Source organism: Mustela lutreola, chromosome 18, assembly GCF_030435805.1.
Source record: "Mustela lutreola isolate mMusLut2 chromosome 18, mMusLut2.pri, whole genome shotgun sequence".
Lineage (NCBI taxonomy): Eukaryota > Metazoa > Chordata > Mammalia > Carnivora > Mustelidae > Mustela > Mustela lutreola.
The window spans coordinates 4,180,383-4,206,691 of NC_081307.1; the positions used below are offsets into that span (position 1 = coordinate 4,180,383).

General features: G+C 43.9%; 1 protein-coding gene across 5 annotated transcripts in view; it reads left to right on the forward strand.

Moving 5' to 3' along the window:
* The window catches only part of SLC20A2 (solute carrier family 20 member 2), a 107,534-nt gene that overhangs the window by 49,780 nt on the left and 31,445 nt on the right, over positions 1-26,309 (forward strand). For all 5 annotated transcript variants that reach the window (XM_059156302.1, XM_059156306.1, XM_059156305.1 and 2 more), the window contains exons 2-5: positions 8,136-8,688; positions 14,024-14,164; positions 15,551-15,636; positions 18,725-18,821. In XM_059156302.1, the coding sequence (XP_059012285.1) occupies positions 8,400-8,688; positions 14,024-14,164; positions 15,551-15,636; positions 18,725-18,821 (613 nt within the window). In that variant the 5' untranslated portion in view covers positions 8,136-8,399. The remainder of the gene's footprint in view (positions 1-8,135; positions 8,689-14,023; positions 14,165-15,550; positions 15,637-18,724; positions 18,822-26,309) is intronic.

A 26,309-nucleotide genomic window follows, 5' to 3' on the forward strand; every position in this document is an offset into this window, starting at 1 on the left:
TACTTCTTGTTCGTACTGGGACTGCCACGCATCTAACCCAGCCTGGTACCAATTCCCATACGAAAAATAAATGCTCCTGCTTAGAACTGTTTAAATCATTTCCAGCTGTACTTATGAGAGAGAACATTTCCGAACCCATTGTAGAGTCGGTATTGGAGTAGCCCAGCAAGGTGACATGTTTATTTATAGTTTGCTTATGCTCTAACTTATTTTAATTGACCTCCTTGAAGCCTTTGGTATATGAAGTGTCCGCAAATCCAGATTTAAACTGTTTTTCATCTGTGGGCCTCCATAGGGGTGATTTTCAGCTGAAGTATTTATATTTGCTGTAAACCTGAATGCTAATGAATGGGATTCCACCTTTTAGATCCTGAAGAAGCAAGGTTGGAGAGTTGGCTCCACAAGAATGCCCTGCTTTTCTTTCCCTGTGGAAATAATATGTGCCTGGTTGGAAGAGAGGTCTAATCTGTCCCCACAGCAGGCCTTCGCCTTTCATCTCTGGCCTGAGTCCCTTTCTGTGGAACTTTGAATTTGCACTTCCTCTCACTGATCTGTATTTGCTCTTTGCTTCTTGATGCCATTGTTTTAAACAAGGTGTGACACCTTGTCCCTGAGCCCTTGCTCGATTGGTCAAATGGGCTGCTTTTACTATGTTTGAGTAGAATGTTCCTTCTTCCATTCAATAAGAGAGTTAACTTTTCTTTCTCTCTCTCTTCCTTCCCATTTCTTTTCTCTTCTTTTCCTTTTAACTATTTAACCTATGGCAGCTGGGGGTGGGGGAAGGCAAAGCCAGCAATATAGGAAGGGAAACATATCAAGAATGAATATTTTATATATTTTTATGACCAGTATCATATTGGCTTTTTAACCTCAGCTTTACTGAGGTAGAATACTGAGGTAAAGAATTAATTGGCAAGGGTGCCTGGGTGGCTCAGTGGGTTAAGCCGCTGCCTTCGGCTCAGGTCATGATCTCAGGGTCCTGAGATCGAGTCCCGCATCGGGCTCTCTGCTCAGCAGGGAGTCTGCTTCCTCCTCTCTCTCTCTCTGCCTGCCTCTCTGCCTACTTGTGATCTCTCTCTGTCAAATAAATAAATAAAATCTTTTAAAAAAAAAAAGAATTAATTGGCAAATAAAACTGTAAGATATTTGAAGTGTACACCGTGATGATTCTGTACACATATACATTGTGAAAGGTTTCCTCCCATCTGTTTAAAGAATACATCCATCGCGTCACGTAGTTATATATGCCAGTGTTTTTATAGTCTGTTTTATTGAGGTATAATTTATATATAATAAAATTCACTAGTTGCAAGTGTACAGTTTCATGAATTTTGATACATGTGTCCAGTAGTGTAGCTACCACCATACTCAAGATATAGAATAAAAAGTTCCCTGTGTAGATACGTGTTTTCATTTCTCTTGGGTGACCATACCTCAGAATGGGACTGCTGACTTACGTGATGAGCATATGCTTTATAAGAAACTGCCATCCTGTTGTCCAAAGTGGCTTTACCATTTTGCATGGTATTTTTTTCTTAGCACCTTTTGGAAGTATCTTCATCTACTTCTTCAGCTCCATCCAACCCTCAAAACTGTTCCCGTGCCTTCCAATGTATGTCAGTCTTTAATCAAAGACAAGGCCAGAATTTGTACATCGAGGAGGAATAGGACTAGAGGGAGGTGCGGTGGGTATATCTGCATGACTGCTAGAGGTGGGGGGTGTAAGAGTGAGAAAGATCCTTCTAGAAGGTTTTTGGAGCTTCAAGTTGTTCTTCCTGTGTCTACAGTGATACTGATAACTTCAGGTGGCTTGAGGCTAACCACAACTACAAAACACTTAAGCATTTGTTAGGTTTGATCCTAACAATCATTCTACCAAGTACATGTGTTATTACTATCCCCCATTTTACAGATGATGAAATGGAATTCAGAAAGTGGATGTGTCTTTCCCAAGGTCACACTGCTAGTTAGTAACAAAGCCAGGAGTAGGCCTGGGTTTCCTGACCGTGACCCCAGGGCTTTATCTGCTAATAATAGTAATAGTCACCATGTATTGATCCCTGGCATTGAGCTGGGGCCTTTACATGGCCACCATGTCTTGTGTCATTATTCCCATTTTCCAGATGAGTCATTTAAATGACTTTGCCCCCAGGTGTGTAGCTAGTAGCTAGCTGAACTGGAATGGACCCAGAACCTCAGATGGCAGCTCCTGAGCTCTTTCCCTTTCTTCATGCAGGAGAAACAAATGTTCCTTTTTTAACAGCAGAGAGAAAAGGAGAAGGGGAAGGTGAGGAGCATGAAGTGCTGGGGACGGCCACAGTGTTCGTAAACTGTCCTTGCCGTTTATTGCCAGTTTACTTTGGGTTTTAATCTGCAGCTTGTTCACTTTGAACGTCTTTAATGAAGATTATCAGGCTTTACACTCATGCTCTTTGTCCCCGTTGAGTAAACTTGCTTCGTCTTGCTTCTGTGTCCTTGTGTTCCAAGCTGGGTCTAACATTGGGCTTGGTTGTCTTGCCTTCCCTTTGGACAATTTCCCCCCTTCTCCCTCCCTCTTTCTTTCCCCTTCCCTCTCTCTCTTGCTTTCTTGCTTCTGCTTCAGTCACGATATCATCTGCCTTTCTCCAGGCTCCTGTGCTCCCATAGACTGCCTTGCATGTTCGTAAAATATGCCATTTAAAGGTAGTTAAAGCAAGTTTCAGAGCCATTCTTGTCCTGTTTCCATTTTTTTAATCATTATTGTGAAAATATGAAACTCAGTATGTTTTGTCATAAGTATACTATTTTATAATTAATTTTTAAAATTTAAGAGTGTAAAGGAGATGTTTTTATGAGCTATTCAAGAATGATGGTGTTGATAGAAACTCCTTATGACAATATCTACCTCCAGTGTTGAAAAGAAAAAAATGCTTCTGCTATACTATTCTGTAAGTCAGATTTCAAAAATGAATCTTCCATTTTTACCTTTCCATTTATTGGGAAAAGCTAATAGTTTTGATGGCTGAGTAGCCAGGTTTACTCACAGGTAGCAGAGTTGTTAGATTTACACCACACCATTGAAGAGACTATCTGTCTTCAGATTTCTACCAAAGTGTCAGAAGGCAAGATTCAACCCTAACTTTTAGGAAAATAGGTTTTACATTTCTAGAGGGTAGGTGTGAGTCACTTTTGGTTTTGTTTTGCTTTTTTAAAGATTTTACTTATTTATTTGACAGAGAGATCACAAGTACGCAGAGCAGCAGGCAGAGAGGGAGGGCGAAGCAGGCTTCCTGCTGAGCAGAGAGCCTGATGCAGGGCTCGATCCCAGGACCCTGAGAGCATGACCTGAGCCAAAGGCAGAGGTTTAACCCACTGAGCCACCCTGGTGCTCCAACTTTGGGTTTAAGTGAGGTGTTGGAAAATTACTTCAGAGCCCCGGGGTCCTCTGCTTGGAGGACCTGGCTCCTTCCCCTCACCTGTTGTTGGAGGATCTTGGCCTGGGTACAGTCCATGAAATCTCAGGGACAAGCTTGGCATAGGCCAGAAGCAAACAGAAGGAAGGGAGGCTGTCTGTGGGCTAGGCCTTTAAAACCACAAGGTCCCTGGGAAGGAGTCCTAATTAAGCCACAGTCCACTCCAGACCTGATTGTCTGGGATGGGTTGTGCCAGCTGAGGGGCTGATGGGACTCCAAGGCTGAGAGAGAGAGGAGGGCGGATGGAGGTTTGCAACAGGCATCCTCTGGCACGTTTGCTTGAGAAGGCCACGGGTCATCTTGGATGTTACTTTTAGCAACGTTTCAGAACTGGAAGCCTCCCAACCAAGCTTTTTTTTTTTTTTTTTTTTTTTTTTTTAATTAATGTCTATTAAGTGCCATAGCTCAGCCACATCCCTGTTTTTAAACTATGTACAGATTCATCTAGAATTAGTCTGAAAATATTTGTTTTCACTTTTTCTTCAACATTCAGATTTCTAGTGTAGATAAGAGGGTATGAGGTAGAGCTGAAGCAGATGCTCACGGAGGAAAATTCTAGAAAGAGAATCTATAAATCCTTGGCTTTGGGAGTCCTGCCAGTGCTCTCACTGGGCCTGGTGACAGAGGCATGGCTGGTTCAGAGATCAAGGGACAGAAGTGATGGTGGGCAGGCCTCAGAGTTGAGGAGCTTGCTCAGAAACATCGAGGGCCCTGAGAGAAGAGAGTGAGGATCTTATTAACTTTACAAGTTTGGGAGGTAGAACTTAGAAAACCCCTTAATACCTCTTCCAGTGATTCCGAACATTCTAAGGTCTCTGTTCCTCTAATGTGAGAGGTCAGTGGCATTTGAAAACTAAAGAGTATCTTGACACATTCAGTTCTGTGAATCGAAGCCATACAGGGGCTTTCATACTGGGGGGAAAGCAAAAGATTTAGGAGGCTTGTCCTGACCCTATTCGGAGAAGCCCTTGTAGAAGAGAGAAAAGAACCAAAGCGTTAGCTAGAAGATCTAAATGCCATTGTGTCCTCGCTGAGAATCATTGCTGAGCAGGAGAGGAGGCATTTCCCTGCGACACCTCCACACGTCAGGCCTCTCTGTCTCCCAACGACATGATTTCTGTGAACTCAGATGAATCGATTCTTTAGTATCAGGTCTAGGCTCCCCCATCCCAATATTAAGTAACTATTTACCTCTGTGTTTTCTTCTTTTCTTCAGGTTTCAGTTTTTACATTTAAATCGTCAGTTCATTTTGGCTGGAGGTAGGGATCTAACTTATTTCTTCCTTCCAGGTAGTTATGAGCAAGTTAGCCTAACATCACTCGTTGAATAAGCCAGCCTTTTCCCCACGAACTTGATTGCGCACGTCCATCCTGTTTTCAAACAGCCAGCACTGTCTGGTGACACATCGGCCAGACCTCAGCCACTCTGGATTTGGGCTTCTGTACCCCTGACAGATTCCCTTCTCAGCCTTGTGCTCAGTGCTCCCTGCCCCCGCTGTGGGGGGGGGGGGGGGTGCCAAGCTCTGTTTCAGCAATAGACTGTGCGGTTGTTGAAGTGCTTTGTTTTATTTTGTTCCCATTTGATAAAAACGAATGGAGGAGAGAGAAAACCGGGGTGTTGGGCCTTGCCATAAAAATACCGGTCTTATAAATAGAATAAAAAATAGAAGTCATTTGGTCTCGAAAAAGCCTTTCTCCTCAAGCAGATGCTTATTGGACATAATCTGAAGGACAAAACCTACATTTCACGGACACAGTTATAGAAATTAATTACCTAAGATTATCTGAGTAGGAGAGGGGTCCTGGTCTGAAATGGTGCCTAAGGTATCATAAAGACAATTAAAAGCCTCTCCAAGCCACGCCAGGCTGAGGACATATCTGCCTGGTGCTCTTGGATTTGACCTCTGTGTGCAGCCTGTCCCAGAGTGAACCTGTGGGTGAACCTCGCCCTAACGTGTGAAAACAAAACTAGAAACAATACCAAGGAGAAAACATAAAAACTCCCCTTGTCTGTTTCTTAGCCCAGTCCTGCCAGCCAACAACCATCTGTCTCTCTTAGTCCCCACGCATGTGCCACCACCGCTTGAGCCCCAGAAACCTCCTTAATAAACGTCCTTTCTCTTCGGTCGGTGGCACGGCCACGCCGGGCCGGGGGGCCTCTGTGGGGGCTGCCTGCACCACGCAGTAGCCCTGAATCAGTCTCAGCACGTTTCCTCTTCTGTCCAGCCCGTTCTGCACATGGTGGCCACGGTGACCTTCTCGAAAGTCTGATCCTGTGGGCCTCCCTCTGATTACAACCCTGCAGTGACACCCTACTGACCGCGTGGTGGCCACCATCTTCAGCTTGCTGGACGCTGCCTCGCACCGGCCTGCCTGTCCTCCCCCGCATTGCCCCTTCCCCCCACCCCTGGCTGTGCCTGGAATGCCTCCCCCTGCCCAGAGTTCGCTGCCCCTTCCTAGATTGCCTTCCCTGCTCTCACAGGTCTGGTCCTGGCCAGAACTGCGCTCTCACAACACCGTGGGCCGCGGGCCTCCTGCCTCCTTGGCACTCACCACAGCCAAGGGTCGTACATTTGTGTGTTTACGTGCTAGCGTCTGCCCCCGTCATGGGTCGGTGAGCCCCACATCCATTTTCACTCATCGTCGTGTTCCTAGTGACTGGCACAAGGGAGGTTCTCAATAAATACTTGTTGAATGTTGTGCTTGTTCGCCCTGTTGGCAAGCTAACCTGACAAACAAGATTTCATCAAGATTTCTATTTTAAGATTCGATCGTATTGGTCCAAAATATTTCCTATTTTGTATTTTCACTTCTAGATTTGATGTGTCCATGGTATTAATAAAATACTCTTTTAGTAGGATATTGTTCCTTGCCGTTAGAATGGTCTTTTCATTTGTCTCATGTGGGCTCTAAATCTCTAGAAGTGCATAGGCTTCAAATCTTAGGAAGTGACAGAATCTATCAGTGTATATTTTCTATTTCATTATATGCCTATAGCATTGCATACATAAATGGCACTACGACCAAATATTTATTATGTACTATTTTAATTTGAAAAGCATGTTACTCAGTTTCGTTTTGGATGGAAAGGAAAAAATTGTCTGTAACACTACCTGCCACTCAAAGTTAGCCACTGTTCTGATTTTTAGTATATTAACCTGCCTGTCTTTTTATATGGATTTTAATACTACCATGATCACAATATACATAAAATTTAGTGTCCTGTTTTTCCCCTAAATAATCTTAATGTTGATTGATCATTATACTGTCTGTGACATGACATGTGAACCTAATTTATCTGGTTAGGGTCAATAAGCATCTCTGAAGAGCCACACTGTGGTAAAAAGCACCATTCTGTGCACCGAAGTCAAAAAATTCATTAAAAAAAACACAGATTTTGTACTTCAGCTGTATAATAACAGAATACCACAGTTCCAAAGCTTTTAGTGACATTTTTACTTCTTGGATATACTAATTTTGTGACATTGCCTTTTTATCTTAGAGGACTTTTCTCCATGTTTAATATTAATAGTCCCTTTTTTCATATATTCAAAAAATTGGTTAGGGCTTCCTGCATGCCAGGCACTATTCAATGTCCTGGAGATACAGCGGTGAAACCAAGTAAAGTACCCACACCCTCCTGAAAGGAGACAGACAAGAATGAATGAATAAATGAATGCAGTGATAAGTAAAACAGCCAAAAAGTTGGGTGAAAAGGGTGGATAATGGCATGGGGGGGAGGGGCTGCTCTTTCATGAGGTCAGGGAAGGCCTCTCTGATGGTGACATTTGAGCAGAGGCCTAAATAGCATGTGTAGCTACACAGCTGTCAGGGAGAGTTTTTCTGGCATAGGGATCAGCAGGTGCAAAGGCCCAGAGGTGAGAGCGTTTGGTGATTTCAAGGAATAAGAAGGAGCTTGTGAAGGAAGGGGCAATCGGAGCTGAGGACAGTGGGCTGGGGTGGGGCCTTCAGGAGACCATGGAGGGCCTTCCAAGCTGTGGGGTGAGGCCTCTGGCCTTTCCTCTGAGTGAGGGATGGGTAGTTGGGGAATAGTAAGATGATCTGAATCGTATTTCAGTAGGATCATTTCATTCTGCAGTTTTCTCTCTTCCTCCTGAGGGCCTTCGGTTTCCACCTTTGTCAGACTCTGACAAATGTATACTAGAACCTGTAAGCCTTCTTTCAGACACATGCACGGTGTGCTCGTAGAGCGCTCATTCTTGTCTGTAAATGTTCAGGCAGGTCATTAGCCACACCCTGTGGCTAATATTTGGTCATCACCGGTCCAAGAATCAGGCATATTCCATGTATCTGAAAAACTCTATAACTGAGTTTCCCATTTCTTTATCTTTTACCCATTTGAAGCAATTTTTTCTTTCTGAAAATAATGACCAAATATGTTTTTCAGATTGCAAAAAGTCATATCCTGTTAAGGCTTACTGTCAACCTGTAATTCTCAAGCATACCTCACCCTCTGACATTCTAGAAACCAACATTTTTTCATGGGGGAGTGGGGGGAGATTTTAACCTAATTATAATCTTCCTTGAGTTGCTTTATGCTTAGATCTGTCAAATGCCAAAGATAGAGCCCATTAGTAGGCTTAAAACACTTATTTCTGATGGAACGAACTGTTACAGGTTTCTTAGGGTAATTGATTTCTTTTGTTTTCTTTTCTGTTATAGGAGGAGATATCACAGCTTTCCCAGATTGGGAGGAAAAATATGGAATGTGTTTTACCGCTGACTGAACACAACCAAATGAACTGTACTGACAGTAGTTTGAAAACCAGCAGTTAGCAGTTTGTTCAGGCTCTAACATTGTCCAGCACTTTCCAGAGCAAACTCACTGTTTACAAGAACTCTCGGCCTTACGACGTGTATAACCTCAAGCTTTGTTTATTTAAAATATTTCTGCAAAAGAAAAGTACCTGGAGCCCACTTTCCAAAATGGCCATGGATGAGTATTTGTGGATGGTCATTTTGGGTTTTATCATAGCTTTTATCTTGGCGTTTTCTGTTGGCGCAAACGATGTTGCCAATTCATTTGGTACTGCTGTGGGCTCTGGCGTGGTGACCTTGAGACAAGCATGCATTTTGGCTTCAATATTTGAAACCACTGGCTCAGTGTTACTGGGAGCCAAAGTGGGAGAGACCATTCGAAAAGGTATCATTGATGTGAACCTATACAACGGGACAGTAGAAACACTAATGGCCGGGGAAGTTAGTGCGATGGTTGGTAAGTAGCCTTATTCTTTACATCAATGGGAAATGCACCCAATGGCCTACTTCTGTACAAATATTTCTGTCATGTCCATAAGTGTGATTTATGTTTTGACTTCAAAACTGGTTTGATGTTTCATATATACTACATCTTATTTTTGCTTTCTGCATTCTAACTTGATTTTTTTTTTAATGTTCAAATATCAAATTTTTAGCAAGCGTTATTAAAATAGATTTGGCTAAAAGTGCTTTTTATAAAGTAACAGACAAAGATGTTTGTAGACTAGCTGTCATTTTAAAGTAGTTTGAGAATCCTTAAAGAAATAACAAGTCTCAGTGAATGTGTTTGTAAGGTTGACTTGTGAGATATCCTTGACAGTTGATGCCTATTTTTCCATAGATTATTCATCAGTTAGGCTGCAATGTTTTGAAAACGTGGATGCCAAAAAAACAATATTTATTAAATTTTGTGTCCTCAGTTTGAGGTTTTGAGCCTGACTGAATCAATGTCAAGTGCTTGTGTTTCAGGAAATTCTAGTCTTCTACCTTATTTTTAATCCCTTTGCTGGGAATTTTGATTTTTGTTTTGATTTTTGATTTTTCTGATTCTACCTCTAGGAGATCCATTTGGGATGGTGTTTGTTTTGTTTTCTGGCCAAACAACCATTTGTGTGTCACCTGTTTACAGTACAGCCTTATATTGGTAGTTTCAAGTTGTTTAGATGAGGGGGAAGTGTAGAGGGCAGTGAAACATGGTAACAAGCTGACTGACCAGCCAGTCGGTGTGATTTCTCCACTGGCCAGGCTGACCATCAGCTGCAAGCACCATGGGGGTGCTGCCCTGTCTGCCCTCGCTACCTCCGGAAAGAAGATTCAGGCAGGAATGCTTAAGTGCAGCCCCCAGGACTCTTGCTCTGCTTGTCTCTGGGTAGTGATGACGTCACAGCAGACAGCTGATCTGTATGGGTAATTTGGTTAGGGAGAAGATGATTAGAGAGGAATCCTACCACCTTCTACTTTCATCAGGACATACCCTTTTGTAGGAAGGGTTCTGCAGTAGGAGGTAAGGTGGCTGGTGTACCAAGAATATAGCTATAGTCCACAGGCCCCTAGTTCTTGACTCTCTCTAGCGTTTCTGAAGCACCCAGAATGTGGACATTATTTACCAAATATAAGATGGCCCACCATCTTTTTGCAATAGCAGGTTAGTTTGAGAAATTGTTGAGGTGTTTGATCCATATCCAATTCTGATGTACTAAGGTATTAAATACCAAGCACATGATGCTGATAATACATGCTAAGGAGTTCTGTTTCTCAACATTTTGTGTTTTAATGACGTAAGGTTTATGATGGCTTTCATGACAGCAGCTTTTTTTTTTTTTAAGGTTTTATTTATTTATTTGACAGATCACAAGTAGATGGAGAGGCAAGCAGAGAGAGAAAGAGAGAGGGAAGCAGGCTCCCTGCTGAGCAGAGAGCCCGATGCGGGACTCGATCCCAGGGACCTGAGATCATGACCCAAAGCGAAGGCAGCTGCTTAACCCACTGAGCCACCCAGGTGCCCTGACAACAGCTGTTTTAATGGCTGGATTTTATTTACCTTCACTGGTTATCTGTTTCTCATCATAGCCAGATAAAAGTGAAATTTCCCTTAGAAAAATGACAGTTCTTTGTAAAAGTCATGCCTGGTTTTCATGATAGGAATCTAAGACATAGTCATAGTGAGCTAAAATTAAGATTTCTCTAGTCAGGATGATATGGGCAAGAAATGTTGAAAGTAGGGGAAAAATAAGGAAAAACATTTATAAAATTAAGTTTTAACAGTAGCTTCTTCTGTCTTTGGATAAAACTTCTGAGGAATAGTTGTATTTATGTTTTTTTAAGATCTATTAATCAGAGAGCGAGCGAGAGAGAACACACCAAGCAGGGGGGCTGTAGGCAGAGGGAGAGGGAGAAGCAGACTCCCCACTGAGCAGGGAGCGTGATGCAGGACTCGATCCCAGGACTCTGGGATCATGACCTGAGCAGTTGGCAGATGCTCAACCGACTGAGCCACCCAGGCGCCCTGGCATGGTTATTGTTGTTTATAAAGAGATTTGTCCGTGAGGCCACACAGAGGCCCCGGCTTAGACTAGAAGCCTCGTGAGCTCAGACCTTCATGTCACTGCTCACGTTTCGTGTGGGCAGTATGACTTGTCCAGTTTTTCAGTTCTCCCACCCCGGCCTTTGGCTGTTCACTGAAAGAATGAGGAATACTTACCTCAACTAGAATTTAGGTTAACCAAAGCAATTTGAGGTTTTGCTTGAATAACTTGATGTTGTTTGCTTTGGTTTCTTTCTTGTAATCTTCCTTTTTTTCTTCCTTTCTCTTTTGGTGTATGGGTAGATGAATCTCAAAGCCTATTGTGTTGGGAATTTATGTGAGTTACTAGATTTTTAGAACTGGGTTCCTTGCAAATGAGAGCTTTGTTAATTTAAGGCGGTGGTGTAATCATTATTGGCCAAAACCAAAGCTGATCCTTCTCCAGTACCTGAACTGCCCCTTTCTCCTTCTTCTAAATTCGATATCCATTTCTTCTCTCTTTATCTCCCCCTGTCATATTCTACTTTTTCTTTTTTCTTTAGAAGTGTCTCCCCAAGCCTTTGGGTCTCTGTGCTTTCTTTTTTTTTTTTTTTTTTTTTTTTTTTTTTAATTTATCAGAGAGAGAGAGGGGGAGAGAGTGAGCACAGGCAGACAGAATGGCAGGCAGAGGCAGAGGGAGAAGCAGGCTCCCTGCTGAACAAGGAGCCCGATGTGGGACTCGATCCCAGGACGCTGGGATCATGACCTGAGCCGAAGGCAGCTGCTTAACCAACTGAGCCACCCAGGCGTCCCTGTGCTTTCTGATCGAATGGTGGTAGCATTGGCTTGGTTGGATGGAAGAAATCATTTTTGCCAGCGAAACTTCCAGAATTAAGCCTCTTTGTACACTACGCTCAGCCCTGAAGCATTAGTCGGTCCACTTAGTATGAAACCACCAATGGTTCCAAAAATCTGCTGAGAATTCAGAACCCACCATCTTCTCATGGAAATATCTGTGATAGCATGAACAAGCAGGTCTCCTTGAACCAAAGTAAGAAGTGCCGCATCCCTTGGCCTGTCCCGAGCACACTCACGCTGCGGTCTGCTTCCAGCGTGACCGGGCACCTTTGCGCGGCCACCTCCCCACATTCCCCCAACTTTCCCTAGATTTTGTCTGACACCTTTATTCCGCACTTAATCCCTTCCTCTTTATAAGATATCATTATCTCAAGTTAAAATATCTCTGTCTTTTTTCCCACTGTTTTTCTTAACACCAGTGTAATCCCGTTGGCCTTCGGAAATTCCCAAGGCTTAGGAGGCCTCGCGCTCTCACTTTGCCAGGCGCCCTGCAAATCCCGGCCTCTGCCTTGCCCTCCTTTCCGCTGCCCCTCCCCTCCCGCCCCCCCCCCCCCGGCCCCCGGCCCCCGGCCCCCGGCCCCGGCCCCCGCTCCTGACTAGGCAGGCCTGTCCTCCCTGACCTTTCCTTACAAACCCTGCTGCTCCAGGACCCATGTCATAAAGTCAGCCAGAGAAGGGATAGCAGCTTTCAGGAAAGAAAATCCCATGGTCTGAATTCATCTGGGTGACTCTGTACTCCTCTCTGAATGTCAGCACATTATTTTCAGTTTGTAAGAATAGAAATCATAAAGTTTCTTTCTCAAGTTATAGCTCTGCGCCATGTAACGTGCTCTAAACCCTGGCTCTATTTTTAACACAAACTAGTCAGTCAGTCAGAAGCTCGGGGCTTAGATGGGAAGGCTTAAGGAATTGTCCACAGGGAGGCCTGGCTGCCGCCACGGGGGCCTGTCACCAGTTCGGCAGCACGGGGACGGCCCCTCCTCCTCCCAGCACATGCTTCAGGGGTAGCCACGGATAGGGTCGAGCCCAGTTTGGCTCACAGGTGGGCATGCCCAGCTTCACGGAGCAGTGGTCAGCATTGCTGCCCAAACTAGGGCCTGTACAGCCAGTAGTGATCCTTTTTAAGTCAGATCTTTTTGAAGAAAATGCCAGGGATCTGCTTAAAAGTGCTGCTGCCAAGCAACCAGATTTCCAGAATTAACATTTGGGATTAATAACGTGCCCTGCTTATCAGCCAAGGCCTTTGTTCCCTTACAGTTCTATATGAGCTTTTCAACAACTGTTTCTGAAAGTGATCTTGCCCAGCTGATGCTTTTAATACGCACTGCAAAATTTGATCTGCTTATGAAAATATCTGGAGTGAACTGTAGCCTAGAAAAACATTAAGCCTGGAAAAGGAGGTGAAATTGAGGTAAAAGGACACAAAGCCAAAGCTAAGGATCCTCTTAACTGGTAAGAATTAGAAGACTCGAGAAAGTATACAAAGAAAATGCCTGGCATTCTGGTCAGGGGCTGAGAGCAGATGCCCACCTGTGGGTTAAATGTCTTAGTGACTTCTTATGCAAAAGAGACAAATACAAAAAAACAACGTGGAATTACACACTCCCTTTTTTCATTGAGGTGTCACTGACGTGTAACGCTAGATTAGTTTCGGGTGTACAGTGTAATGATCCACTGTTTGCATATTACAGTCTCTCTTACAGACTAATCCGTGTGACCTCACCAGCGTCTAGCCCTCCTTATTATGTGACCATAGAGTTAACTGCAGTGACATCTTTTCCAGTATGCAGCCTTTCCTACTTCTCTGTGTTCACTAGAGTCTGTAATCTCTTGCTCGGTCTTGGCCACACTTCACATTAGAACAAGTTCATCGTCAGCACCTGTACCTAACTGTGGAAAAGGCAGTTAATAACTGGCATCAAGAGACTTTTCTGGAAATATTTTCAATAAATCATCATTATCCCATCAGTGTTGAAGGGTGTCCCTTTGACTAAAGTGAGTGATTTTTGTCAGGACTTTAGCATTCTGTAAAGAAAGAATCCACTAAAAAAAATCAGCCCTAGCTGGGCACCTGGGTGGCTCAGAGGGTTAAAGCCTCTGCCTTCAGCTCAGGTCATGATCCCAGGGTCCTGGGATCGAGCCCCACAGCGGGCTTTCTGCTCAGCAGGGAGCCTGCTTCCTCCTCTCTCTCTGCCTGCCTCTCTGCCTACTTGTGATCTCTGTCTGTCAAATAAATAAATAAAATCTTTAAAAAAAAAAATCAACCCAAGGGAGATACTATTAGGAGATAGATAATATTAGGCGATCAACCCTAGGGAGATACTATTATGGAGAACTATAATTTGGATTTCTTCCTTTTGTGGCTGTTTGAGGTACTGTATTCTATAACTAACTTTTTTCTTTTCTTTTTTTTAAATCTCCCAACCTACAGGGTCAGCAGTTTGGCAGTTGATTGCGTCCTTCCTGAGACTCCCCATCTCAGGCACTCATTGCATCGTCGGCTCTACCATAGGATTCTCACTTGTCGCGATTGGCACACAAGGTGTACAGTGGATGGAGCTCGTCAAGATTGGTAATTGCCATTTTCTTTTATCTGTCAGAAGCACATCTTACATTCTCTAGAGTAAGTCTTATTGAAAGTCACCATTATCATCTATTTTTCCCTTCAAATGTTAAGGTTTATTTCTTTTCTCTTTGTTTCAAATGTTAAGTTTTAGAAGACAAGACCTATGTGGGTAATACATTTCCCCCTAAGATTTCTGCTAACCAGAGACTGTGAACTTTTATGTGTTAAATTGTTTTTTAATGCCACTCTTTTCAGATGTCATCTGGCTCTGAAAATCAGTATCTATCTGTTGTTCCCAGACAAAAAGGAAATGTATGTGATTGAAATGAGCCTGTAGTCAGAAAAACGAGGTCCTCGTGAAGGAAATACCTTCCGTGTTCAGGAGGCAGGGTTTGTGGTCATGGGGAAGCCAGGGACCAAGGCCGGGCTTACTTAGCTCACGGCATTCAGCAGGTTTCCCTGTCTGCCCCCACAGAAGAGACACTCTAGTGCTCTTTCTGGGCTGTAGGCTGCCCAGCAGGGACGGGTATGACAGGTCTGATGGTCAGCCTCCTGGCTCTGCCTTTTAGCAAGAGGGAGGAAATCCATTCAGCCCCATAAGTACAAACCCACCTGTTCTGAACAACATTCTCCTGCCCCATCTCCACCCACTGGGTTACTCCCCCGTATCAGAATCACAGTGGCCTCAAGAGCTCTAGGTTAAACAGATCCCTAACCTCCCAAGCCAGGGACACAGATGGCTGGGAAAATCACCTTAGATCCCAGGAGGCTTCTAGAACAATGTCACTCAACTCTGGTTATACATGAGAATTAGCTGGAGAAGCAGTTAAAAAATATCAATGCCCAGAACCCCATTCCAAACTTTTTAAATCTAAATTCTGGGGGTGGAACCTGAGCATAACTGGTGTTTGAGAACTCCCCAGATGTTTCCAGTGTGCAGCCAAGATGGGAACTGCTGGGCCACAGTGCCAGGATGGCAGTACCAGGCTGACCTAGGAAAATGCAATGGAAGGTGGCTCTCCTTTTAAATAACTTTACTGTTGAGCAAGGACCAGGTCTCCATCTGTGGATGGGTAAGAAGAGACAGAAGGGGCTCAGAGGGAATCACAGGAGACTGTCTTCCGAGGCCAGGCTCAGGGATCCCTTCCCTGACCGTGTGCTGGGAGAGTGCTCACAGACTCGGGACTCTGTGTGTGTGTGAGGATAGCTGTGCGCGTGTGAAGGTCAGCCCTGCCAGGGAAGTAGGGTCAGTTGGGTTCTGAGTTAAGGTGAATAATTCCAGCAGTATTTATTAATGTAGGTACTATGTGTTGGTTATCATTCTATTGTATAAATATGACTTATGTAGAATTTTAACATTCATTAGATTTTTTTTTTTTTTAAATTATTCAGTTGCTTCTTGGTTTATATCTCCACTATTGTCTGGTTTCATGTCTGGCGTGCTGTTTGTACTGATCAGAATTTTCATCCTAAAGAAGGTAAGTGAAGCTGTTAGGTTTTTATTAAGTTTTAGAACTAATTTGGTTCTATTTAATAGAAATGATTAATTAAGGAGAGAAATGATTGCATTTTTACTTTGTTAAGGCACGGCACCCCTGCAGTTAGGATTAGACTTTATTTTAAAGTAGGCCAAAAGGGGCGTCTGGCTGGCTCAGTCTGTAGAGCATGTCACTCTTGATCTCAGGGTTGTGGTTTCAAGCCCCACATTGGGTATAAACATTACTTAAAAATAAAATCTTTAAAAAAAAATAAAGTCGGCAGAACAAGTCAAGGTAGAGTACCGAGGGGCTCCCCCAGAAAGCAACATTGTAAATAGTGTTTCGTGCCCTGTGATTTAGCTCGTTAGGCAGTGCTCCCTGGCATTGCATGCAGACCTCAGAAAAGGAAGAGTAATTCTTTGCTGAATGTTAAACAGAACAGAGTGAGAGTGTGAAGATTTTGAAGTAGACTACCACTACACACACCTGGAAAATTTCTTTTCCCAAATATAAAGTGTTTTCTCTATTTTAACAGAGAAAAAGCAAGCTTGAGACACTGACTTTTTCTTCTCCCTGAGGAAAGGATGAAAAGAAGGAAATACACTTATTGGGGGTAGATTTGATCAAGAATGAAAGGAGACTGAAATTAGAACTTACTAAGATCCCTATTCTAGAGGGAAAAACTTGATTGTATTTTTTTGACCATCAAGGGGTTGTTGCAATATTTTATACGCCCTAAAGCAGGCCCCAGGTCCCTGTGTCGCAGCACGCACTGAGCACGTGTGACACGGGGCAGGTCTTCCCTCAAGTGCATCCTCACTTGAAGACGCCGCTATTTCCCATCAGCGCTGCCTGGCAGTCTACCGGAGGACTCCCTTCTCTTGGATCCGTACAAAGCTACCTTCCTTCTCTTGGGCTCCCTGCATACTAATATTTATTTACCTCTTGGAAGGTGCCACCCTCTCTTGCCTGCTAGACTTCACTTTTCTGACTTCCTCTGCCTGGAACCCATCCTTGCCTGCAAACTCCTGCTGCTCCGCAGCCATCTTGTGCCACTTCCTCGAAAGCCTTTCTTCTCCCAGCCAGTTCTGGTTGCGTCCCTCCCTCTCGTGCTTCTGCGACGCTCTGTTTCTTCTTACCATTGCACTGTTGTGCTGTGTGGTGGTGTGCGACTTGCGTGCTGGCCTGCTTGCCATCCGACTGTACGATCTGTGCAAGTAGAACCATGACTCTCTTGTTTACTTTGGTAGTCCAGTGCCCAGTGCCATGCTTGGGAAGACACTGGTATTTAAGAGGGAACGACGGATGCTTAGATAAGTAGCAGATGATGGATAGACGGATGGAAGGAAGGAAAGAAAGGAGAGAGGGAGAGAGCCAGGAGGGAGGCGAGAAGACAGGTCTGGAGACAATTGGCATTTGAGTTTTAAGAATAAGTTACTTGAGAAAAAATAAAGTGATTCAATTAAAAAGACCATAAACTCAACACTTGTACACCTTCCCAGGTTTCCGGGTGGGTGTCTTTTTCAACACCTCTTGTCCTGAGAGAACGTTTTGGAAACCAGGGGCAGTGGGCATTTGAGCACCCGAGCATTTCGTTCGTAGCGGGACCTGGGTTCTTGTCACAGGGTACGTGACAGGTTAGAAGAGCACTGTACCTCATCCTTGCTCCTGCCCTGGGTCCTGGCTTCTTCCTGTTTGCTGGTCTGGCTATGAGTCTCATGCAGTTGAATCACTTACGACACCTGCTCTTACTGGTCCTTATACCCCATTACCATTCAACTCAAGCCTCTTGACAAGTGCTGATGGCTACTTGAGACATTCCAGAATAGGTTCTGAATGGGTTGTACTGTTCTGCAGACACACCTGATTTCCATACATGTTTGCATTTGGTAGTAGGAATCTTAGTCTCTACTTCTCTTTACTCCCATAGCCCACAGTAGTTCTTAGATCTCATTTTCTTTTTATCATGGGTAGGTGGCAGATTCATATAAACACCAGTGTCTTATGTGGTTATTAGAAATTAGACATTGTTTGAATGATTTAAGTGACATCTAACGTGCCAGTGCTGTACTGAGGAGTTCCCAGTCTATGGTTTTTTTTTTTTTTTTTTTTAATTTATCTATTTATTTATTTGTCAGAGAGAGAGAGAATGTACAAGCAGGGGGAGCAGCAGGCAGAGGGAGAAGCAGACTCCCCACGGAGCAGGGAGCCCGACTTGGGACTTGATCCCAGGACCCTGGTATCATGACCTGAGCCTAAGGCAGATGCTTAACCAGCTGAGCCACCCAGGTGCTCCAGTCCATATTTTTGCTTTGATATGTTCTGTAGATCTTCTTAAAACCCTCCATTTCAAATATTCTCTCAGATGTTATTTAGTGTAAAACATATGCAGTACTATTCTTGTTAAAGTATTAGATTTAGGGAATGTACCAAAAGCCTCAAGTTGTAAAAAAATGTTTTATTAGAAAAAGAACCCCCAGTTCTTTTTAACTTTCCGTAGTTGAAGGTTAAATACTATGCTTTATGAAAAGATCTTAAAAAATCACAGCCCATGGTAATATATTTGCCTTATACATTTTAATCGAGCTAAAATGTATTGTGTAATAGGGTGAAGTAAAGTCTCCCAGTAATGCAGTGGTGTTTAAGTCACTTGGCTCTCTGAGAGCCTCCTCTGAGGGCTGAGCCTCAAGATATTGGTTGCAAGCGGATTTTCAGGGCCAAACCTGAACTTAGCTGGAGGAGTGAGCGCCACCGGTTTTGAAGCAGATGCTGAGCTCTGGGCTTCGGTCCCCAGGGACTGGCTTAACCTCACAGCTCTGCTCTGTTTCTAAATCTGACATCAGCTCATGTGATTCTAGCGCTTCAGTGTGTCTCCTGGCCACAATAGTGCTCTTTGAAACAGTATTTGTATAGGAGACACGGCCCAGGCTGATGTGCAACAGGTCACACGGCAGCGACATGGCCTGCCATTCTGGCCACACCACTGTTTGAAAGCCTTTCTCGTAACAGTGTTTTCTGTCATTTTGCCTTTGTTTGCTCCAGAGGCTTCCTGAATCCTGACCTTCCACTTTATCTCATTATCATACAGGAGGACCCTGTTCCCAATGGCCTACGGGCACTCCCAGTGTTCTACGCAGCTACAATAGCAATAAATGTGTTTTCCATCATGTACACGGGAGCACCAGGTAAGAATTCCTCGGAAGCTTAAATTCGGCAGGAAAGGTGTGTAGCGTTAGACTTCACAGTCTCACTGGGCACACTATTGTTGGCGGACAGTAAAAAACCTCCTTCGTGCTCATTACGGAAGAGGAAATGCATGTCCTTGTTTTAAATACTCAAGAAGTATGCAAAGGACAAAGGCAACAAACAGGTTTTCAAGTGAAAAAAGAAATTTGAAGTCCTCCTTCTGCCTTTTGCCCTGCTGTGGAAACACAGCAGCCTTCATGTGCTAAGTCTCAGCACAGGGTCTAACACTGAGCACCTCCCCTGAGCCACGGAGGCGTTTGGGGGGTGCACGTGAATGGCCACATGTCAGTGACATGCAGAGGCAGCTCTAACGTGGCCTGTGGCACAAACGCCGAACTGCCCGGCATTTGTCTGACCAAAGAATCCCGTGAGTGGACGCCACCTTCCCACTTCTGCTTTTTTAAGATGCTGAAATCAGTGGTGATTTTATTTTCAGAATTACTTCTTCCCATTCTGACAGCTTTTGTTCTTCTTATTAGGATTTTAGGGGCTTTGGGGGGTGTAGGGTTAAAAGTTGTTTTCTTTGGCATTTTGGATGGCTCAAGAGAGACATAAATGGTGTTCCTGTTGGCAAACATTTCAGTGTGGGTTAGCATTCCAATGAAATCATTCTGTACACGGTTTAGTAGAGAGGTTTCCTCCCGCTGCTCTTTGTGGTGGCCTCCTACAGCGAGATCCCAAATATACCTGTTACTGTGGGGATATCTGGAGTCAGCAGATAGTTTGTGTTATTTTTCTTCTTGTGAATATTCTTTATGGAATAAGATTCAGTTATCGGCCATATCTGACCAAAATCTCCCTCTTCCTGTTCAAAAAGATAAAATTTCCCCTAAGTAGCACATCATAACAGTTGAGAAGTACCCTTTTCCAAAATGGGGGAATGTCCTTACGAATTCCTCAAACTCAGTGTCATCAAAGCTGTGTTTCTCAGATTTTATTTTATCAGACATAAATAATTATGTGTGTGTACTTCAGTACTGCGCATAAGAAACTTTTTCTGAATAAATGTTAACATCATATAACTTTCTGATTTGGCCTCTCTGCAGCATTCAGAGTGTTAATCTTCAGGGTTTAAATACTCACGATCAGGGCTTCCAGACTTTGGGTGGGAGCCCAAGGGTAGAACATCTCAGCTGCCTTAAGTTATATGGAAAGCACAAAGCCGAAGCTCATGGGGACTAGGAGAGCCTGAGGGGGATGGAACCCCAGCCTCAGATATGAGCAGCCTGGTGGCCCCGGGCGTTTTGTAATTTATGGACTGGGAAGGGTGTGTGTCACAGACTGTCTTCTCAGTACATAAGAAAATTGGACGTGGGGAGATCACAGCTCTGCACCACAGAGTTAATCCCACCACCAAGTGTGACTCTCCTGAAGCGTTCACACGGCCCTCAGCTGGCCCTGAGCACCAGGACGGGAAAGAGCCATCGTGGAGCTGTGGTGTGCATCCCATCTCCTCGCTCCTCGGGACTCTTGGTTTTTGTTTTTGTTTTTGTTTTATTTTATTTATTTATTTGACAGAGAGAGAGAGAGATCACAAGTAGGCAGAGAGGCAGGCAGAGGGGGAGGGTGAAGGAGGCTCCCTGCTGAGCAGAGAGCCCAATGCAGGGCTCGATCCCAGGACCCTGAGATCATGACCTGAGCCCAAGGCAGAGACTTAACCCACTGAGCCACCCAGGCGTTCCAGGGACTCTTGTTCTTAATTTTTATATCGGCTCCCAGAGCACAAGGTGGTGGAAGAAAAAGCCCAGCCGGTGTGAACAGCCACCTCTCGGCTTAGTGATTTGGAAACTGAGGGGAGGCTCGGGATGCCTTTGTAGTACCAAGTCCCAGAAATGGGAATTGGTATAAATGAGGATGATTATTTTTATTTCTGCATTTTGTTTTTTTCTACGTTCTATGCTTCTTGGTTCTGGTGGTTCTTCTGAACGTCAGAAGTCAACTGTGTGATTTTAAGTAAAATTTGCCTTATTCTGTACTTGGTCTAATTTTTTCCATCTCTTCTTTCCTGTTTCCTCATCATTTGCTGCAGTTTTACTCCAGATTTGCTGAGAGAATCATCTGAGGGGAGTAGTAAATATTGTAGAGAAAACTGAACTGTTTGATGGATGAGATGCTAAGGATAACATCAGTACTTCACAAGGAGGCTGAAAGAAAGAAAGAATATAAATGCTGAGTTTCAGTGAGCTGAATCACACATGAATTAATCCTTTTGGTCCCCTGGCAGTGCAGACAGGGAAGCGAAGCGTGGCAGAGCTGAGTCGCCAAGGGCATGTAACTAGTGAGGTAGAGAATCCTACTCCCGAACCCCGGGCTCTGTGTGATGACGTTACACTGACACGTGACACGGGTTAGACACCTGCTACACAGTTCCTGGTCCCTCCTGTCACCGTTAATGACAGTCAGTGCTAACGTTGGAGCCTACTTCAAACAAGCAAACAAACATACACCAACCTTCATACATTCTTCCCCTTCTTTTCATTCTCTTTACAAATGGCTTTCAGTGCAGTCACCTGAGTGGCTCATTCAGTTAAGCATAAAACTCTTGATTTGGGCTCAGGTCATGATCTCAGGGTCGTGAGATTGAGCCCCACAGTGGCCTCTGTGCTGGGCATGAAACCTGCTTAGGATTCTTTCCCTCTGCCTCTCCTCCTGCTCACGCTCTCTCTCTCTCTCTCTCTCTCTCCCTTTCTCTTTCAAAAAAAAAAGGCTTCTAATACATTTAGAAAACTGGTTCTATGTTTTTGTATATATTTAATATACAGGTACTGTAAAAAGAGTAGCTACCTCTTTTTTTTTTTTTTTTTTTTAAAGATTTATTTATTTATTTATTTATTTGGCAGAGAGAGCGGTCACAAGTAGGCAGAGAGGCAGGCGAGGAGGGAGGGTATGCAGGCTCCCTGCTGAGCAGAGAGCCCAATGCGGGACTCGATCCCAGGACCCTGGGATCATGACCTGAGCCGAAGACAGAGTCTTTAACCCACTGAGCCACCCAGGCGCCCCACTACCTCTTTTAATTAGGGATATTAAAACATCTGTACAAGAACCTCCAGGATCATTCCTTGTTTGAAAGCCCAGATAGTATTCGCCCTGCTGGGGTTAACATTAAGGACTTTGGTTGGGCAGCTGTGCTGTCAGGAACGTCATGTCTCACCTCTGAGCCTCTGTGCGTCACAATAAAGTGAGGACAGCAGGAGGACTTCCGCGAAAGGCCACCACATTATCTGAGACAATGCAGGCAGGGTGCGCACACAGTGCCCGACCCGTAGTGACTCGTAATACGTTTTAGAGCCTATTTTGTGACCATCAGTCATAAGTAGCTCATCTTTTCCGCCTCAAGTTGCCAGCATATCCTGAGTCATCCTATCTTTTTATTTTTTCCCACTTGTCAGTTTGGAAAGCTTCTTACTTGAAGTTTTCCGGGGTGGGAGGGTGGGGAGGGCTTGTCTCGAGGAGAAGGAGAGAAAAGAAGGTGATTTTGTTTCCCCACTAAGTCAGAAAAGGACTTTGCTAATATTTTGGTTCCTGGGGCATGTTTGTAGAATACCATTAAGTGTGTCCAGATCTTCTGTTTATTTAAGCAAAGGTTAACTTTTGCCCTTCAAACCAGACTTCCATTGTCTAGTGCTCCACTCTGTCTGATAGCAGTGGTGTCATATTTGGTGATAAGGCTGAGCTGAGAAGGGTCCCTTCCACGGTGACTCAGTCAGTCTCCTTTCAAAATTTGTCGGCCTTCCTGTTGGTCTGGAATGTATTCCTCCTACTTCCCTTCCCTTCCATCCAACACGTAGCTGCCTCAGAGGCAAAAGGAAGGAACAAAATTCCCTCACAAAAATGAGTAGCAACATTAATCCTACCCTGTTTCAGCCGTAAGAACTTTTGATAAATAGCATTTTTACGCATGGACACAACTTCAGTGGGGCTCACTGGCTGTTGAGCTCTAGTGCTGTGTTTTGATTTCTCTGCTCCTCCATTCTAAATTATTTTGAAGTTGTTTATATCTTGGGCTGGGTTTGATTTGTTTTACTTTGCATTTGACATAACTTTTCTCAGAAAAAAAAAAGTCATTCTTCTACTTCAAAGCCTGAGCACTTTAAAAAATTCTCTGTGTTTTTGTCCTTAAAAAAATAATTTGCAAGAAGCAAAAATAACTTTAGGAAATAAAGTGCTCACTTGGGTTGGATAAAGGCCTGAGGTTTATTTGTAATGAAAAAGTCTTCAGTTGTGTGGGACCTGGTTTTGTTCAGTTTTGAAAGAATGAGCGCTGAAGTTCATTGCATGCTACTTTGGGCTGCCAGAGCTGATAGGCTAAGCTTACCTCTAGCGGTTCTGTTTAACTTCCGGGTCAAAGTGTGGTCCCTTACCCAGCAGCATCAGCATCTGCACATGAGGTAAAGGGGTGAGTGTGTGTGTGTGTGTGTGTGTGTGTGTGAGAGAGAGAGAGAGAGAGAGAGAGAAACTGTGGAAAGATGTCCACGATGTATTGTATATGGGAAATGAAATCACAGAACAATAGATCAGTTTGATTCTATATCTGTTCATTTTTTTAACAAAGGAAGAAAAAGATTCTCACAAGCATTTTATACTGTATGTTTATATTTGGAAAATACCTGGAAAGAGAAACACAATATCGTTGATATTATTTCTCTAAAATGAGGAATTTTTATAATTGTATATTATACAGTTTTGTACTGATATTTTCATAGTAAGCATATATTATTTATAAAATTAGAGAAGAAGAAAGGCTGTGGAGAGATGCTGAGAAGTGGGGGCATAAGGGAAGTAATTTATAGTTAATGCCCTATTGGTTTTATAGGAGTTGCTTTTATTCTGTAGATTCTGACAAATAACAAAGTAATGAACCCAGAAGATAGTGTTTCTGAAAAGTCTCCTGCATATTCTGATCCTTGGGGGATTTGAGATCAAACTGTGAAGATGTTCGAGGTTAGAGCTGCATCCCTGGTCATCTGGTCTTAGCTATTGAGAAACTAGAAAGAGATGCACGGCCATCGCGTGCCTGGGGTTGGAGGGCTGGGCCTCACGGCCCCGGTGTCGGTGTCCGTGTGGGCTCCCATGGCCACTCCTGGCCGAGGGAAGGGAACAGTTTGCTCCGTGTCCACAGAGTGACGAGGCACCCTGTGTCTTATTGCCAACTTAAGGTGTGATGTTGGAAAGCAGTTTGAGATCCTCACAGGAAGACAAGGCAAAGTAGTTTTGTCAAAAGTTTTGCCTCGGATGTGCATTGATTCAAGTGCCTTTCTACATCAAATTTTTGTACTTAGTTGTTTGTTATCCATGAACTTGCTTTTGTATATTTAGTACCAATCACAGCAATGTGATGTTAACGGTCTGTTTGCATGTCTTATGTGATGGCTTTTATAAAGTGAATCTTTGTGTTCGTTTGCTGCCTTGGTACATTACTAAATTGCTAGAATAGTTTGGTCAGATCCAAATTCTGTCCCCATTCTTTTCCCTTCTGCTTTCGTTATCAGTGACTTTCACCGTTTTTCTCTTCCTTGTTTTTTTTTACTGTCTCTCCTCCACTTCTGCCCTCAGTGATGTGTTTATCCGCTATTCTCCCTTCCAGTTTCTCGTGACTTAGGGTGACCTCAGAGCTTTCTGGCCACTACCCAGGCCAAACTGATGGCGAAAGAGATTGTGATGATAGAGCTACCAAGGGCAGGTGGTGGTGTGGCTTTTTGTCAAGGCAAAGGATCAACCTCAGTTTCTCTTTTTTGGATGTTGGTCCTGATGCCTCAGGGTTCCCAGGGGACCCCAGCAGAAAGCATGAAGACGGGCTTGGAAGGAACATAGAAAGCAGCCCTTCTCTGCTTTTATTGTGGTTGTACTCAGCATGGGTGGAAAAAAATAGTGCCCAAGAGCAAACATGCTCACTCATTTAAAATAGATTATACAGGGGGCGCCCGGGTGGCTCAGTGGATTAAGCCTCTGACTTCAACTCAGGTCATGATCTCAGGGTCCTGAGATCAAGCCCCGCATCGGGCTCTCTGCTCAGCAGGGAGCCTGCTTCCCCCCTCTCTCTCTCTGCCTGCCTCTCTGCCTACTTGTGATCTCTGTCTGTCAAACAAATAAGTAAAATCTTTAAAATAAATAAATAAAAATAAAATAGATCATAGAGAGGTAGATAATATATAAAATCTATGAAGATATATATATATCTCCAGATTCTCTTTTCCCACAGTAGAGGGACTTGCCCCTCTTACATCAGATTTACACAATGAAGCTAAACGTAGCACAGTTAACAATTTTATCAACTAAAGTAGAAGGCACAAAGAAAACTTCTTCAAAAACCAAATACTTGGTGTCCCTGTGTGGCTTGGGCAGTTATGCATCTGCCTTCAGCTCGGGTCATGATCCCAGGTTCCTGAGACTGATTCCCACATCGGGCTCCCTGCTCAGCGGAGAGTCTGCTTCTCCCTCTGCCCTTCCCACCCCTGCACTGCTCATGGTTTTTCTCTCTCTCTCAAAAAAAACCCCAAAATACAAAAAACCTTTTAATCTATAAGAATGATTGGTGATGTTCTTAGTTTATCAGTTCGATGTTGCCAATTAACAGTTACTACTCAGTTGGGCAAGAACCAGCTTTGACGTGATTTTTTATCACATGTATTAAGATACTGATGTGAAGTTGTAAAGCAGAAGACAAGAAGCCAAGGCCCACGGGTACAGCCCAGTGAGGGGAGCCTGAGTGGTTTTACAAGTGGCAGAACCAGAGCAGGAGCTGGGCTGCCAGCTAACAGGGCCCAACGCCCTCTCCCCCAACCCCCCCACCCCCCGTGCCCTAGTCCGTAGCTTCCTGACGTCAGAGTGAGTGCTCGGAGTGGATTATCGAGCTCCTGAGTGTCCTTACTCCTACCGGTGATCCCTGAGCTAGAATTAAGCTAGGTGATTCTGGTTTTTTGTTTTTCCTATTTATATAGGCTAATCATGGCTCTCACAGTATTAACTACCCATTCTACCTCTTACAGTTACCAAAATGTTTACTGATACCTTAATTGAATAACATTGACTGGTTTTGTATGTATGAAATGTTTAGCAGTGTAACAAAGCCTGCAACATGAAAGATTTATGTAATCCAAGAGCAAAGAGCCAGGCTTTAAATAGTTTATTCCTTGAAAACTTTAAAAACATATTTAACAGTTTACAAAAGTGACATGCTTATTACATGTTGTCCAAGTACAGTACAAATGTATATGTAGTGAGAAGTGAAAGCCCCCTCCAATTTCCTTTCTCTCTACAGGAAGAGCCCTTGTATCATTCCAGAACTTTTTCTACATGCTTGTACGTCTGGGAAGAGTATAAATATGGGGTTTTCTCTTTTAATCCTGAATTGGATCATGAGATACATCCAGGCGGCCTTTCTCCCTTACTAGATCGTGGGCCTCTTCCTTAACCAGTATACAGAGCTC